This window comes from Pangasianodon hypophthalmus, chromosome 6, assembly GCF_027358585.1.
Source record: "Pangasianodon hypophthalmus isolate fPanHyp1 chromosome 6, fPanHyp1.pri, whole genome shotgun sequence".
In the NCBI taxonomy this organism is placed as follows: Eukaryota; Metazoa; Chordata; class Actinopteri; order Siluriformes; family Pangasiidae; genus Pangasianodon; species Pangasianodon hypophthalmus.
In genome coordinates, this window is record NC_069715.1 from 9,789,824 (window position 1) to 9,808,536 (window position 18,713).

Sequence of the window (18,713 nt, forward strand, 5' to 3'; positions counted from 1 at the left end):
CATGCCTAGATTTGCTCTGCAGCACTTCATGCTTTATATATGAGAGAAATTTCTCACCACTTCACACTATTATGATTATATTAAAAGAAAACTACTAAAGTATGTATACTGGATCGACTGCATTCTCACTGTTTGCATTAATAACTCACATTCATATGCTCAAAAAGCAGGGTGCATGTATGATTTTCTTTTTATCCAGAGTGATAACACAGTGATCTCTGTATTTTCACACCTCTGTGAAGCAATGGTAGCTTTCTTCAAAGACAGCTGGTGGATGCCAAGTGCTAATTAGTCACGGTGTAACTTGTCACACTGTGGGTGAGGATAGGAGAGGCACAGTCAGAGTGTACGATCGCTTTTCATACAACCCAGATAAACTAACAGTGACTGATAACACAGGACTGAAGAAGGGCTGAACATTTTTAAATACGCAGCCACAGTGATGTGCTTTTCTCATTTAATCTCATTTAATGAGATTTCCATCTGCTGCTTGTTCATAAAGATGAACAAGCAGCAAACGTCAAAAATATATATTTACACATTCCTACAGTTTCTATGAGTTGTGAGGTTAGTATTTTCAATAATCAGTAGTACTGTACAATGGTTAATACTTAATGTGTAAATTCTAACAAGCGAATAAATTAAAACTTACTCATAAAGCAATTTCATGCACATACAATAAGTCTCTTAGTGTTTTAAATCTAGAAATCTTTAAATAGTGCACAGTGCATGAAAGACTTTTATCTTCAATGTTCTGTTGCTCTGGAAACTTTAGGTATTTTGCTTAATTGTAAAAAGACCAGGTGGCTTTTTTCCAATCTTCAGTTGTCCCATTTCAATAAGCCTTTGCTCACTGTAGCCTCAGATTTCTGTTCTTGGTTTGGCGTATTATGCATTCTGAGATGCTTTTCTGCTCACTATGGTTGTACAGAGTGTTTATTTGAGGTACCGTAGCCTTCTTGTAAGCTTAAACCAGTCTGTCCATTCTCATTAGGCCTCTCACATCAACAAGGTTTCTGCCCATAAAACCGCCGCTCACTGGAGGTTTGCTGTTTTTCCACACCATTCTGCATAAACTCTAGATAATGCTGCAAGCGAAAAGGAGGAATAACTGAGATCATATTTTTTCCCCATTCGGATGTTTGATGTGGACATTAAATGAAGCTCTTGACCTGTATCTGGATGATTTTATGCACTGTGCTGCTGCCACATGAATGTGTGTTTGTCCTATAAGTCCTGTTTATAGTCTGATGCAATTTGATGCAATTTAAATACATTTTTCATCTTTCCTGTACTGAAATGTACAATGCTTATAAATCCATGTGAATAAATATTCTTTAGCGATTTCTTCAAGGCATAATTTCATTAGAAAAATGACATAGTGATAAAGTAGGTACACACCAACTGTCCTTGTGTTAATTATCTCTAAATTAATTTTAACTTAACATAGTTTATAACAACACAAAGTACCGCAACCAAGCTGGGGGTGTCAGCGACAATAACAATAGCGGGTTAGCTTTGTGCCTCATTTTGGTTTCTGTACCCTGGGGATGGGCTGATTATAAGGGAGTGTTGTGAACGGCAAGTGGATACAAAAGCTTAGATTAATTCAGTTCCAGCATGAATAATCTCGTATTGTGAGGGAAAGTCAATGCGCCTGTAGCTTGCTGAGGGACCTCTGCCTCCCAGATGGACTCGGGGGCTCACAGAGAGAGAGAGAGAGAGAGAGAGAGAGAGAGAGAGAGAGACGGTTGGGATCAGTACTGTTCCATAGAGACTGGATTTTGGATGGCTAATGCAGGAGGCAGATGGTTTTGTGAAAGTATTGTGTCCTTAAAGCTCACTTTCTCCATCTGCTATTCGGAGAAGAGTGTGACGCACACACACTCAGGTCAGCACCTCACACTGCATAAAACACACTTCATACACTTTTACTGTATCTGTAATAGGCAAGTGAGCTGAAGGTGACACCAAGCATAAGTTGTCTGGAATCATTTTCTTATTATTAAGGGTACTATAAAAATGTTACTTTTATGGTTTTTATTAAAATATACATTCACAGGACTTCCAATCTGAGAGTTATATTTTCCTTTATAACTAACTTTCATAATGGTTTAATAAATCCACTCCTGGGTATAGGATTGGGTGAAAACGCAAATAATTCGTTTGCCAGCAAAACAATAGTACTACATCACAGTCAATAAAAACTATGTAACATTCAATTATCCGATTAACTGTATTTAATTAACAATATCACTCTTGTTTTTTTTTTTTTTGTCATCAACTGAAGAGCCAGATTGAATCACTTGTATTGAAGACCACACAATGTTTCCATATTGAATAATAAATAGCTTTATATGTTAGTATAATTTTGTACAATGTGATTATACAAAAAAATTCTAGACCAGTTGGTATACACACATTTTTTTGAGAGTTTGACTTCTCTATTAATAGGATTATTTATTCAGCCTTATTATACACTGATTTTATGGTGCCATTCATGGAGCAGTTCATTAGCATTTCTCCTTCAGGCACACAAGCTGTCAGTTGTGAGGTCAATGCAGCAATGAGCGTGGACTTTCCAGCCATACATACTGCCTCTTCTGTTAATATGACTGAAAAAAGAATGATGAGAGCATGGCTCATATTTTGTGATATGCATGATTAGTTTTTTCAAGTCATGACATGCTTTATTTTGGGAAGGAGTAAGAAGGTAGCAGTGCTGTGAGTTAATTATCTGTTAGTCTATAACACAGGTTCCCAGCCCTGGTCCTGGAGTACCCTGAGTCCTGCACATTTAAATGTTCTCCTGGTGCTGTTGGGAGCAGCAAAAACACTAAAATGTGCAGGAAAGGGGGTACTCCAGGACTAGCTATAAAACATTTGTACACATCCACCTGAGTTTGAGTAGAGATATTGTTTCCGACAAATCACGTCTGATTGAAACAGTGACAAGATTATTATAATCTTATAATATCCACACCTATACTGAAGGACTCTATTTCTTCCTAAGCTCTAGTAAACACTCATCCTCTGTAGATATAGAGATAAAATCCCATAAAGACTAGCTTTTAAGCTTTCACCAGTCCTTCTACATCAACAAATCAGTCGTCTTAATAATATAAAATGCTTAAATGACATAAATAAAATCGAATTTTACAAGAACATGAACATATAACATGAGACAGATGGCAAACTTCAGCACCATGGAGAGGGACTGAAATCTGAGAACTTAATGCAACATCTGGGGGATCACAAATGAGGTGTGTGTGTGTGTGAGTGTGTGAGTGTGTGTTCGAATCAGTATAAAAGTTCATTCTGTAATCCTCTGTAAAATCTAATAATAATTATGATAAATGTGTCATATTGTATGTCCTTCATTTTGCCTTCTTATATATGTAAGAAGAGAGGAAATAACAGAGAGAGTGAGATAGAGAGTTGGATATAGAAAGAGAAAGACAGTGAAACATAGAGATAGAGAGCCAAAGGGGTGGGGGTAGGGGTAGAGGACAGCAGATTGGTGCTTGTAGCATTTTGTTCCAGACAGTGGTGACGGGTGTGTGTGTGTGTGTGTGTGTGTGTGTGTGTAGCAGGATGCAGCTGCCAAGCTAAACTAATACAAGGCCCAAGCCTGCCAAAAGTGAGCCGTGTCCTCTCCCTGAGAATGCACTGCTGAAAAAAGTCATAATTTTTGACTGGAGATAACAATGATTTTAGCATGTATGTGTGCAGCTGCTAGCAGGCTAAAGAAAAAATAAAATATAAAAATAATAGTTACTATACTGGTACTGGGATATACTGGTAGAAAAATATATCTGTTAGTGTATACAGTATATCTATTGGATACATCTGTAATCGTCAAACTTCTAATATATAGACATAGCATTAGAGACATACAGACATTATTTACCCACTTAAAAGGGCATACTGTCTTTGTCTATTAACACAAACTGCAGGAAAATCTGGGCTGAGAGAAAGAAAGAGAGAGAGAGACAGAGAGTGAGACAGAGACAAAGACAGAAAGCATAGAGAGAGACAGAAGGAGAGATAATGAGATAAACAGAGATAAAAAAGAGATAAATGAAGATAGAGAGAGAGAGGGAGAAATAGAGAGAGAGAAAAAGGTAAAAAGATAGAGAAGTAGAGGCACAGAGGAAGAAATGGAGAGACAGACAGAGAGACAGAGAAAGAAAGAGGTACAGATATACAAAGAGCTGAATAAACATAGAAAGTAAGAGGGGGAGGAAGAGTGACAGACAAAAACAGAAGGAGAGAGGGAGACAGAGAGAGACAGAGAGAGAGAGAGAGACAGAGAGAGAGAGAGAGAGACAGAGAGATGAGCACATTAATTTTCTGCTCACTGACTTCAGACAACACTAGTCCATGTCAAATTCCTGTATTTCTGTCCATTCAAAGAGTGTAATGTCCCGAATAATCAATCCAGACATAACTCTTAATCTCATTATGGCTGATTTAATAGCATGGTGCATATAGTCATAAAATAAATAAATAAATAAAGCCTGATGACTGGTAAACAGACAGAGAGAGCGAGAGAGAGAGCGAGAGAGAGAGAGAGAGAGAGAGAAAGACAGTGACGCAGTGTTTATATAACGCCTCCCACTGCAGAAAGCCCATATCCTGTGCACTCACGCATACTGTGCTGGTGTCTGGCTGGATCTAATTCATAAGTGCCACTCAGAAATATGTCTCTGTTTATCACTTCTTGTTAAAGCTAATCACATTCACCCCATAAAACATTTGTTTTGGAAAAGAAGCAGGATGCTTTGTATAATTTCCCAGCATCATCTGTTTCATTCAGTACATCTTTCACAGAAGCATCATGTGCAAATTTCCGACAGACCTCATGCTAGGACCTGCTGCTCTCTTCATGAAAAGGCAAAAAAATAGAAACAGGACATGGACAAAGATACAGAAACACACAGCAAGCATACAAAGTAATTATGTGAATGAAACCCTACAGGACACAAAACATTATGGGACAGAGACAATGTTCAGTGGAGCATCAGCAATAGCGCATTCCTTCCTTAGACACACATTTTGCTCTCCGCAGAAGTAGAAGTGGACAATAAGCCAAAAATATCATGATACTTAAAAATATGTTTATGCTGTACGATGTTCACAATCACATTATTTTTTGGCAAACTTTTGCTAAGAAAGCACCAACAAAGAGCAGAGCCATAATCTATAAATATTATACAATTACAATTTAAAGTTCTAATGTTTAAATGCAATCTAATGTTTAAAATGTGAAAGGATTTTGTCAGTGCCAAGGCCTGGTACACACTATTTACTGTACGACATTTACTGGTTGTTACGTAAGGAATAAAACACAAAGCAGCGTTACTGTTACTACCCCACACTTGACTATTTTCCAATATCAGAATACCACAGCAATTTGCCAACACTAAGATTTTTTTTATATTACAGAACAACACATCATACTTTTTATCCATTTATAGTAATTTTTAAGGTTTGTGATATGGCTGGTCATGCAGCACTATAGAAGCAATAACATATCTGAACGAGCACATTAATATAAACCTGGGATTTGCTTTGCGGCCAGCACTACTATTAGAGCTGTGTTTATAGAAATGAATTAATTAATGAAAATTTTCAATAATCAGAATCAAGTTACAAACAATCATTTACATTTAGTGAAGTTAAAAGCAGAACTGTAATTAAAAAGAGATTTTGTAACTTGTGTTGGTGTTTAAATTACACTCTATGTCTCAACACTTACATTATATATGACATATGGGAAACGGTATGCAGTGAGTTACACATTTAAAATTTTTTTTTATAATTATTAAAATGCCCACTATTATTTTCGTAGCAAATTAAAATGTACAGTAGTTGTTAAACTCTAGTTAAATTGGTTTTATGCCATGCAAAGTCTAGATCTACCGCTTTTGACCAGGGTACTGTTCATGCTAATGTGGTTCTTACCATGTTACTAAAGTCTTATAAGGAGGTTAACACCTAGTCAGTTGATTATTTACATGAGTAACAATGGAAATTTAAAGCACTGACGCATGACAATATTAAGACAAGTAGAATTAGACACCAGTGGTTTCAACGGGGATACTGCTCTCGCCAAGTCTAGTCCTTCTTGTTAATAATTTGTATGCTTGAAATACACTTAAATGTATTTCGAACAGGAAGGAAGCTAGTTAGGAAAAACTATTTCAAAAACAATTTTTGACCTTGCTGTGACACTGAACCAGTTTGGATCAAATACAAAATCTAATCAGTTCATCTTCTGGTTATGATAATTCCATATAAATCCTACAAACATTCAATCACTCATTCTTGAGATACTGCGCTAACAAGATGTCGGATGGACAGACAAACCAAAAACATAATGCCACACCTAGTAGCAGAGGCATATAAAGTGTATCACAATGTTAAAATATCACAAAATCAATATCACAGTATATCATCCAACCCTACACTGGAGACAATACAGAAAAGACTCAGGAACTCAGTCTAATACATATACACTCACAAATATCAGCAATGATCTACATTAAGGTTCCCTTAACTAACATTATTTACTGATTAGTTAACAATAACAAAGAATGAATAAACCATAAGTAATGTTAAGTAAATGGAATAATGTAAGCTAATAAATGTTTATTCAGTCATGATTAATAAATAGATGCCTTTATCCACTAACAAGCCTAATCCTTTCAGACCTTTGACCTTTCTCTGACCTTGATCCTGCCTGGGTCAATTAAAAAAAAGCTAATCCGATCATGTGCTGGTTACAATGATAACTGCATATAAATCCTACAAACATTCAACCACTTGTTCTTGAGATATTGAACTAAAAGGAATCGCGGACAGACACACAAACAACCCGAAAACATGCTGGAGGTATAAAAATGTAAATGAGCAAAAATTAAATTACAACATTTTTGTTCAGCATGTTCTGAATTCTGATCATCAGGAGTAAATTTCAAAACTTGCTCGTGAGCCTAGAGGTGTGCACAGGACAGTTCAAAGGACATTTTCGCCACTCCCAGAGTTAGTACTATTTGCACTTACTATTTGTTAGTACTACTTGCAATACTTTCTGATGCAATTAGCTGATTTGTCAAAATATTAACAACTTACATTAAACCTCTGTGACCCTGACCAGGATAAAGCAGTTACTAATGATGAATGAATGAAAGCAGTAAATGCATCATGGAGTGCACAGACCTCCCAACCCACAGGAAAGTAAAAAATACCCGTTCTTGCCAATTTTTTGTTGGCATTCAGGTCCAAAAACACACCTCTATTTTAGCCTCAGTCCTGAATTTTGGCAGTTGGTTGGTTGATTGGTGTTGAGCATAAGTTTACTCATTGATGGTATGAACACTGGTCTATGCAGGAACTGGTTACTTGGCTTATTTGGTTTATTGTTTAAAAAATCAATTACTACATGTAGTAGGTAATTTTTAAATGTTACTTCTGGTTCATTCATGCTCAGGTTCATGCTCAGGTTCATGTTCTGTTCATATTAACTTGAGAACCTTGTTATAGTGCCTTACCTGGTTTCAAAGCAAGTGTGTCTTTCACTCTGTGTGTTAGATACTACTAACTGCACAAATCTGGACCAATATAATGAATTATTATAAAAATATAAACCTAAATATAAATATCAACCGACCAGACTGTCATAAGGCTCTGTTCTCTACATACACACATTCACTCCTACTACTGACTGTATACCGACACTGTGAAGATGAACTTGATGGGCCATATGTGAATAGACTTCCTGCTACTGTTATTTCACATGTTCCCGGAAACCACTTGTGCACAGTAATGTGTGGGATTTACTGAGGAGGCGTTTCGCTTATTCAGACTCTCAGGAGGCCTGCAAGTTCAGGGTGCGGTCTGATTAAAATGCTTGCTCTGTAGGAACAAGAGACAGTGAGCAATCTAAGTGCAAAAGGCACTATAACAGAACAACAAGTAATACATTTCAACACAGGAAACCTAGATGATTAGCTGATAAGGGCAGCTCTTAATGTGTGCAGTGCACAGTAAACCAGCATTAGTACTGGCAAACTGAAGAGCTCTACTCTAGTCCTGCAGCACTTCGATTTGATTTCTAAGTGAAGAAAGAAACTCTCATTAAACCCTTAGGAAAGTGACAGCTCCACTGAGAGGGAGAGATGCAGGAAAGATCACAAAGAAGTCTTAAAATCAACCCAGTCTCAGAGAAAAACATTCATATGCTTATTTGCATCTTATATACGATGAATATCAACACACAGTCACAAGCACATATACACTATATGGCCAAAAGTATGTGGACACCTGACCTTAACACCGATATGAGGGGCTTCCCCAAACTGTTGCCACAAAGTTGAATATGCACAATTGTCTAGAATGTCTTTGTATGCTGCTGACCTTAACCCCAATGAACACCTTCAGGATGATTTGAAACGATGACTGCACACCAGGCCTTCTTATTTATCATCTGTGCCTGACATCACTAACGCTCTTGTGGTTGAATGAACACAAATCCCCACAGCCATGCTCCAAAATGTAGTGATAAGCCTTCCCAGAAAGGTGGAGGTTATTATAACAGCAGAGTGGGGACCAACTCCGTGTTAATGCCTATGGTTTTGGAATGGACACATGACATGTGATGGTCATATAGTGTATATACGATGAATATCAACACACAGTCACAAGCACATATACATATACCTCTATGTGCCTTAAACGTAAACTTTCACTAGACTTTGTAGGTCACGTTCTGCACCAGTGTAATTTAATCATGCCCACGTCTCCACAATGATGTCTGAATATGATTGGTTGTATTTTTGTAAGATTTTTAATCTAGAACAAAAACCACAGAGCAGAGGCAGAGCTGCCTTTCTATGCAAACTAAAATCATATGAGCCAACCCATAGTCTAGGTGAAATTCTAACTATACCAGGATAACAGCTTGAAATCATAGCTCTCCTGCAAGAGATAAAACGCTGATAAATGCAAACCTGCTTATTTATTAATGATGAGCTTCTCCTCACTAGTCTCAGTTATAAACAGCCTGAGGAGGCTGAAAGAGTATTTAAGCTTAACCCACATCATTATGCCATATCATTTCCAACAAGCAGCTGATATCAGTTTGAATTATTTGTATTTAATGGTTGCTTTCTTGTTCTCCTGCTTGAGAATGTGTTGCCTGACTACATTAGAGCAGTTTGTTTGAACAGAGACTATGACACATAATGCGCTCAATAAATGTGGCCTAGAGAGGGAAAATAGTAACACATTAGTTCTGCTCCTGTTTTATAATCAACATTAGTGTATTCCAGCGGACATCGTCATGTGGTCCGACAGCCTCTGTGCACGGAAAATGAGCGCGCAAACAGGTGCTCATCTGACAGACTGGAGCTGCACTGTGAATTTACACAAGTTGAATACTAGTGCATCAGTTTATCATCTTTCCAACTAGATGTTAATGTCTAGCAAACAAATTCATAGGATTGTTAACATTTTAGCATAAACAGGAAAGGAGAATGTCTTACCGGAATTATCTGGCACTTTTCTCTCTTTAGTTTATGTTTCGGCTGCTCTGCCTGATCATGTTAATCATGTTCTGTAATATTGTCATGATTATTTTGTATACTAATAATAACATGGTGGCACACTGGAGCAGCAGGTAATGTTGCTGACTCATAGCAATAGTTACTAAAGATGAGTGACTGAATGAATGAATGTATGCATGAATGAAGAATATATAATAGAAAATGCTACACAAAGCAGCTCTCTTCCTCACGGACACTTCTCACTCTTTCTGTCTCTCTCTGCAGACGAATACTTTACCTCTCTGCACACCCGAATGGGGCTAATGACATCACCTAGACGATGCTGCAGGATGAGAATAACTATATGCTGCTGAACAAGATTGCACGTCCCAAGTTTCTGTGTGCCAAGGTCCACACACACACACACACACAAACACAGAGGTTTTTCTCTAAGGATTAGCAATATACAAACTACAAGAACCATATCCAATGCATAAAAGTGTTGACACTGAAACAGTGAATTAGCTTTGGACATGTGGAAACAAAACCCCACCCACCAGCCCCTTATTTACACATATATTCTCATTTATATACACTATATGGCCAAAAGTATGTGGAAACCTGACCTTAACACCGATATGAGGGGCTTCCCCAAACTGTTGCCACAAAGCTGAATATGCACAATTGTCTAGAATGTCTTTGTATGCTGCAGATTTCCCTTCACTGGAACTAAGAGGCCCAAACATGTTTCATCATGAGAATGCCCCTGTGTACAAAGTGAGCTCCATGAAGACATGGTTTGCCAAGGCTGGTGTAGAAGAACTCGAGTGGCCTGCACACAGCCCTGACCTTAACCCCAATGAACACCTTCAGGATGATTTGAAACGATGACTGCACACCAGGCCTTCTTATTTATCATCTGTGCCTGACCTCACTAACACTCTTGTGGTTGAATGAACACAATTCCCCACAGCCATGCTCCAAAATGTAGTGATAAGCCTTCCCAGAAAGGTGGAGGTTATTATAACAGCAGAGTGGGGACCAACTCCGTGTTAATGCCATGTGATGGTCAAGTGTCCACATACTTTTGGCCATATAGTGTATATCACTCCTCTATTCAATCTTCATATGCGTATCACTTACATGAAACACTCTACTTTACCATTATATACATACTGTATGTGTGATATTTATATGTGTGTGTCTGTGCAGGTGGATAAAATGGACACTTTGCTTTGAGTGAGGTAATCTGGACAGAAATTGATGAGGATTAATTATTAATAATCTGTTATAATATATGTGATATTCTGTATCAGTGACATTACACAGTGCATGTTACCAAATGGTCAATATGGTGAGAACACTTGCTACGGGCAATACTGACACCGAAGGACTCCTTGGTGTTATTCACTGGAAATAAAGTTAACGATTTTACTAGCTCTTGTTGCGGGGTTAAAATAGGATTTAGGAGAAGGGGGAGCTCCGTGTCCTTCATTGGAACAGTACTGCTTAGTTTGTGTGTTATTATTTGGAGTTTTTTAAACATTGTTTTGGTATAAATGGATATATAATTTCATTTATATCATATCATCATAGACACACCCAGATTTGATTATTTATAGAGTATATTTCAGCATATATTGCTCCATTTTCAGTAAATGTGTTTGTGTGCTCCTGTGTGTGTGATGAAGAAATGACAATAATGTAATAGAAGAGAATTGGGTTGGTGATGGCTATTAGTAGGCCACCCACATAAAGACACTCTGTAAGGCTGCAAATGGCTTATTCACTCTTATACAAAAGAGACCGAGACAGACGAGTATGTACAGTGCGGCTAGATGAGAGTGCTTTCAGCCACTCGACACACTTTTACTGCTTTGTCTGTGTGTGTGTGTGCATTACCCCCTGTTTAGAGAGCAGAGGGGTTTCAGTAATACATTGTTACATCTATTGGGCTTGGAATGTGTGTGTTTGTGTGTGTGTGTGTGTGTGTGTGTGTGTGGTCCAATTTCCTACATTACAAGTACAATAGTCGTAATTATTCTTTTCTTTATGAGCTCCAAACACCCTCACAGATCATTAAACCAGCCAGGACACAGACATAGAGGCCTCATCACTGACAGCACACAACACACTTCACTTTCTCTACTATAAAGGATAAGTACATTAGTGAAATCAGGTGGCAGTGATGAGTGCTTCTGAGTTTTTGATTAAGTACACCATTTGCATCATCGCATTTTTAACAACAACCAACACTCAGCAATGTCCATATGTAGCAACATAATCACAATGTACTATTTTGTCCTATTAAGAGATAGTAATCAAGAGCTGAAAATAAAGGAAGGGAATGAAACAAAAGGAATTAATAGAGATACTTTTCTGTACAGGTAAATATAATAAAGTTCATTCTCTGTTTGTGAAATGCTGGGCATCTCAGACCTCCTTAACATCTCTCTAAAGTGCTTATTAAATATGGTTCAGATATTTATCCAGATGTAGACCTATTAACTCAAATGTGTACCACAGTTGAGTACTTGTGTCGGGTATCATAAAATGGTGGGGGGGGATTTCTGGAAGTTATCCACGGGATGTTGATGTCTACATTGAACAAGGGGATTTATCTTTTACTAAGCCTTTGGCTTTATCTCAAGAGACTTAAAGCAGGCAATCAAACCAAACTTCATATGTTTTCCATTGTATTGAGATCATTACCAGACACTACTATTGTAACACTATTATTGTCTCTGATGTATGGTCTAGCAGAAAAGTAATACTAGCAAGATAGGTGACATCCCTATGTAAGCTGCAGACTGTTTTTTCTAAATAGCACACTACTATATGAAGTAACAAATTATTGTGGCAAACTATTTGCTATTTTTGGTTTTTGGTGGTCTAAGAAAACCCATTGAATGTTACCAAGCCTGAATTCTGGCAAACGGCCAAAGAAAAAAAACAGCAAAAAACAACACACACAAAAAAACAAACAAAAAAGAACAAAAATGGAAAATCAGGCTTTAACCAAAATTAAATTTTTGTGCCTATAACATAATTATGCTTTAAGAAAGCATAAATACAGTTCCCCACAATTATGTAAAATGTTTTTATTTATTCTCCAACTTTAGGTTGACAAGGAAACAGTTTAACAAATGCGACTGTAAAAACACCTTTAGGAAGATAAGAACCTTTACCTATCCATTGAACTCTTAAGGAAGTCTTTTTTCTTAGTGCATAGCATTTTCTTTTTCTCAAAATGGTGGCTGTTACAGTTGATTTTAACCAATCAATGACGTGCATTATTTTTCACTCACATTCCCTAAGTACTCTTGGTATCCTGAAAAGAAAGGTAACCAAATTCTTGAGTACTGAGTTACAAAACAAGCACTGAGAGAGCACACACTGCTGCCTTGGAGGCTGCAGTCTTTACAGTTCAAGTAGGTCAGAAATCAATACACACGCCTGCGGGAGCGACAGCACGGCTCCCTTTCTATGTACCAATTTTTTTTTTTTTTTTTTTTGCTGCAGCAAAAATAATAATTAAAAAAAAAATGTTTTTAAGACATTACAAAGGACTTGTAGCCCAAACCTGTCCCTGCACACAGAGATGAACAGAGAGGTCATTCTTTCATGGAGCCGAATCAGAGCAACGTTGCCACAGGACACACTAAAATCTTCACTGTCTAATGTACATAGCAAACAAAAATAAGAAAGCCTTTTTTTCAAATCATGTGCTTTGCTAGACCTCTTCTCTGTAAATGTTAGAGAGAAAGTAAGTAAATGTTTAGCTATTTCTACGAGTTCACACAGAGGACATGGTTACTGAATAAATACAGCATGTGTATCTGTAGCTAACAATGGAGCCTATAGCATAAACATCATTCAGCATTGCAGTCAGGAGTCAATAACATGCCATTCAGCTGAAAAGGGTGAGAGAAAGGGGGCTGTAAAGGCATGACCGGGGTTTACACACCCCCAACCTGAACAGATTAAACTTTTAAAGTTTGGCTCCTCAAGACCCCTGCTAGTGTGAAACGTGGAGGAAATGGAATCCTGTAATATATCTTAAATTTCTCAGTCTTTGACCCAATGCCCAGTGCAGGCATGTTTCTGCCTTCTATTTTGCTCAGGTATACACATCAGCCTTGATGTGAGAGCTCAAATAAAACCACTGTTTTTTTTTTCCTTGGAAACTGAGTCTTGTATTGGATTAGGTTACACTTTTGCAAATGGTCCAAAATCAAGCCACATCACATTCTTATCTGAGAGCCAAGACATTTTCCCTGGTTGGAGATGCAATTCTATGTGCATCAGCATTCGTGTAGACATACTTAAGGTCTACTATAGAGTTAAAGTTGAGTTATTAAGACCCACCTTCAGGGAATCATGTTCACAGACACACATGTGCATCAAGTAAAAAATAAAACATAACAGGGCATGCTGTTATAGGAAAATAATCAACAACAGGGTGGTGTAATGTGACCCAAAGTAGATTATTTTCCAGTAACAACACATCCTGAAGTGTCTTTTTTCCCTCTTATACCACAGCAATTTGCCAACAATTCTTTCATTTATTATTGAACAACATACTTCTTTACCTGTTTTCAATGACATTTAATGGTGTGGGACGTCTGCGCAACACGTTAGCTCCTGTTCTTACTTCATTTTTAACAGCTGTATATAGCTCACTTCACCAGCATCTATTTTTTGTCTCTTGATGTTAATAAGACAAAAAAATTCAGCTTGTCATGTTACCAAGAAACAGTAAAGCACAAAGCCCTCCACCCTGAAGACTCTTCCATGGCAGGAAACTTAAAATTATAGTTTTACCTCTGACTGTTACAAAGTGCTGACACTGGAGACTCCTTCTAAAAATGCTGCATAAACATTTCACACACAACCCCATATCAACAACTACACAAAATATTTTGGAATCCATGTATGTGCAGTATCTGCTATGCAAGTGTATACATGTGTAAGTTGTTACTATAGAACCTACAGTATACTATATTTTACTATATAAAATATCAGAATGCACGGATTAATATAAAGCTTAAAAATTAGTCAACACTTTCTGACCAATCAGAATAGAAGAATTCATCATCACTATGGTATAAAGACAAATATTAATACACTGATGCACATGTAATCACAAATGTATGTCTGGATAGTTCTGTTCATTTGATATCAAATTCAAAACTGCTCGAAATTCCTGTCTTTAAGAAGGTCAAGAATATCGACCAAATCAACATACCAGTACTGAACCATCTTTTTAAAGATTTTAACTTATCCTTTGTCCTTGACTTTAGATAACGTCACTGCTAAGTTTAAATAAGGAAAATAATATTTTCTGGTACATGTTTACCAGCTGCGCATCCATTTTAGTTTTTTGTTATTGCGAATAATAGACAAGTGAAAGATTCTACTCCTAACACTTAATTCATCAGGAACGCTTTCTCATATACTATATCAAGTAAATATGAAACACTTCAAGACTCAAATAAACCTACTGTATTGTGTAGCTACAGCTTCCTTCCTAAGAAATCCTGTCATCAGACAAAGACAGGGATATTCTGAACATCTTATCTGCAGGTCTATGTTGAGGGAAAAAGAGATTTATTTTTTTTTTATTAATGTACTGCTCAATATTCATTAAAAACGTGAACGATGGAGAGATAGGCAGAGGAGAAATATCACCTCAGGTCAAAGCTCAGTTACACACAGTCCTGTTCCTCTGAGCAGACAGAACAGATATAATCTGATAATTTGTAGACACATACACACACACACACACACACACACACACACTCTCTTACTCACTTTTCAGCACGCAGCAGATAAGCAAACCTCACATTCTCGTGAAATACCTTATGGAATAATTACTCCACCTGACGTTCAGTGAAAGTAAAACCCATTACAGTGCTATAGAGGAGCTTTTTAGTTAGCATGGTTGCTGAACACAGTCTGTGTGTGAAGTCAGCAGTTCATTAAAGCCATGCAAGCCTTCAGGGCTGATTCTCCTGATCTACTACATAGAACCATTGTAGAGAATAAAAGCAATTACTGACACAAAGACCCACAACCTGGAGACTTATTAAATAATCTTCACTCCTTTACAAATACTGCACATCCACTGCCAATCAAAGGTTTTTCTAAAGTTTATGTTTTATTATAATTTCATCATTATTATAGTCACAGACCAAATATAATGAAATAGCAAGCTAAAGGAAAGCTAAATCTCTGTTGAACTTATTCATTAGTCACTCTCAGTTCCTAATGAGACTTTAAATGTGTGCGCTATTAAAAGCAGGCGCACTTGGAAGGTAAATGCAATATGTCTATAGATAAAAAAAAAATAAGAGACTCATCGACAGTGCTAGAATTAATTGTAAAACATAAATAGGTGGCATGCCACAAGTGTCTAATTAGAGTGATATTTAAAGATTTTGACCCTTTCTGTTTAGATTGCTCATTGTTATTTCTAACATTCCTCAATTCACTAAACATTTAATACTACATTCTTTAAAAAATTAGACTATTTAAAATGTGGTCATTTTTAAATAAAATCCAAAGATATATGGTGTTTGAAGGCTTCCGGTGTATCCTTACATTGTATAATTTATGTATAGCAGTGGAAAAGATTGTAGCCTTTTGTCCTAGATATTATAAAGTATGACACATTAGTCAGTATATTAGTCAGCTTGAATTCAGTTAATATTGTTTTTTTTCTTCAGGACAAATTTTTCCCCAAGAGGCAGAGGTCAGTATATTCTTTATTAACAGAACAAAATGGTTTGAAGCCTGACTGGTAAGCGATCTGGCAGCTACAGGGACGAATGCTTTGGGCTTGTAGTATGTATGTGCATATACAGTATGTACATTAGATGTCAGAGTATTAGGACCTGTGCTGTGATTAAGACAATGGAGATCAGTATAATGTGTAAAGCATTTTTCTGCCATAGACATTGTCAGAAATGAGTTTTATACTGTAGAATGACATTTCAGTCACAAAAATGGCATTTGTTGCTGTGCAGCTACATGTTACATGTAACTAAGAGGTTCTTTTCTGCATTTGGTAAATTAACATTTTCTAATTAATGCACAGTGTATTCCATAATTACGTATTTGTTTTCTGTAAATCACATTGCATTGAGCCAAAATCTGGATAATGTCCAGCTGGCAGTGTTTTTTTTCTGTTTCACTTGTTTCTCATTCCCAGGACCGGCTATTATTGATGTTATTGCCGTTATTGAAGTAAAATCCTTGTGTTGTGAGACAATACCTGCTGTATACTAACACAAACGCGTACACCTGGTGTCTCACCAGGCTTTTACCGTGCTTTTTCTCTAATGATGAGTGTGACAGGGCTAACCACTAATGCCTTGACATGATCCCCAGCTGTAAAAACTCAGACATCCACATGAACCATTATTCAAACAAAGCAGCAAAAGACAGCCTCAGCTTGCCTTCTCAGGTTCCAAGACTCGTCTCAGTACGCTCATGATATTCACAGGAACGGTGAGATCAATAGGACTATCTTCACCTGAGACTGAGATCTTGGACGATCAAGTGTCTAAAAGAAGACTTAAGAAATACAGCTGAATACAACTCAAAACTCACCAAACCACCAAACACTTACTCGACATGAATTCCATAAACTGCCCTAGAAACACGTTTAAGACAACAAGAAAAAGACGCCAGTAATGATGCTAATATTTCGATCAAATCCCTCTGAAAGTTTCTTATAGAGAAGCATTAAGAGAAGATACAATTCCAGACAGATGGAGCTGTAACTCAGTGTGCTGGAGTGCATCCAAACAAACCTAAAGCTCTTGAAGAAAATGCTTACCTTGACAGCTTAATCAATGCACATGAAGCCAAAGTGGAAGCCACCTAAGCTGCATGCTGCACGTCCTTTCACCCACACTGTACTGGATATAACTCATACTTCAATAACTTCTTTACTAAACATCATTTCAAATGCATTTAAACCACAGACTGTGAGCAGGGTGTGAATTTGCATGTCTGGATGAGAGAGAGAGAGAGAGAGATGATCTCAGCATGCATGTTTATACCTGCATGATCTTCAGCTTTATTGACAGTGTTTGTTTAGAAACTGTGCAGTGATGTGTGTTGGTGCATTACCTCCTGCAGCTGCTCCAGCTCTCTCCTGAGCGCCTCCTGCTCAGCCTCCAGCTCGGCGCACTGCTGTTTCAGACTCTGGTTCTCCTCGAGCACCGCGAGGCCGCACTCCGCCGCGCGGATCTTCTCCCGGTTCGCTTCAGCGAGCTCGCGGCTCAGCCGCTCCACCTCGGCCCGGTACTCATCCGCGCTGTCCGCGCATCCTCCTCCAGCCGCCATCGCACTCTCTCAGCCTCCTTGTTGTGCAAAATCCAGACGGACAGTTCAGCTGTGAAGCGCACCGCTCCTCCTCCTCCTCCTCCTCCTGCTCCTCCTCCTCTTCCTCCTCTCAGTGCGCACGAGCTGAACCGGGCGGAGAGCGCCACTGCGGCTCGCGCCGCGCACGCGCCCCTACTCCCCTGTGCTCAAAGGCTTAAAGGAAAACTGGTAGAGGTTGGACTCGATTTGTCCTTGACATGTTTTTTTTTAATTTTTTTAAATTAAAAAAAAATTGTTTAAAGATTATATCTAATGCTTGTGTCTTGGCTTGTTGCCTACACTAACCTGAACAGAGATCTACACTGTGTTTCTATGCAGCTCACAAGAGGAAAGGAAGCGTTTCATCCCCGACTTCTGACGTCACCGCCATCCCTTGTGACGTCACCATCAGCTTGAATGCACACAGGCATTGTAGATCAATCAATCAATCAATCGATCAATAAACAAACAACAGCAAAAAAATTATAAATAAAAAAAAAAAATTAAATGAGTGAGTGAAGTGAAGTGTGGCCAAGTATGGTGACCCATACTAGGAATTTGTGCTCTGCATTTAACCCATCCAAGTGCACACACACAGTAGTGATCACACACACACACCGTGAACACACACCCGGAGCAGTGGGGAGCCTTTTTTGCTGCAGCGCCCGGGGAGCAGTTGGGGGTTCGGTGCCTTGCTCAAGGGTCTCACCTCAGTCGTGGTATTGAGGGTGGGGGAGAGCGCTGGTCATTCACTCCCCCCACCTACAATCCGGACCCGACCCGAACCCACAA

General features: G+C 38.1%; 1 protein-coding gene across 3 annotated transcripts in view; it reads right to left on the bottom strand.

Moving 5' to 3' along the window:
• bicd1a (bicaudal D homolog 1a) overlaps window positions 1–18,287 on the bottom strand; it is a 38,832-nt gene extending 20,545 nt beyond the window's left edge. For 2 of the 3 annotated variants that reach the window (XM_026927780.3, XM_053235106.1), the window contains exon 1: window positions 17,688–18,287. In XM_026927780.3, coding sequence (XP_026783581.2) covers window positions 17,688–17,903 — 216 coding nt within the window. In that variant the 5' untranslated portion in view covers window positions 17,904–18,287. The remainder of the gene's footprint in view (window positions 1–17,687) is intronic. The other variant, XM_026927782.3, reaches the window with a different exon arrangement.
• Window positions 18,288–18,713: the final 426 nt, after the last annotated feature.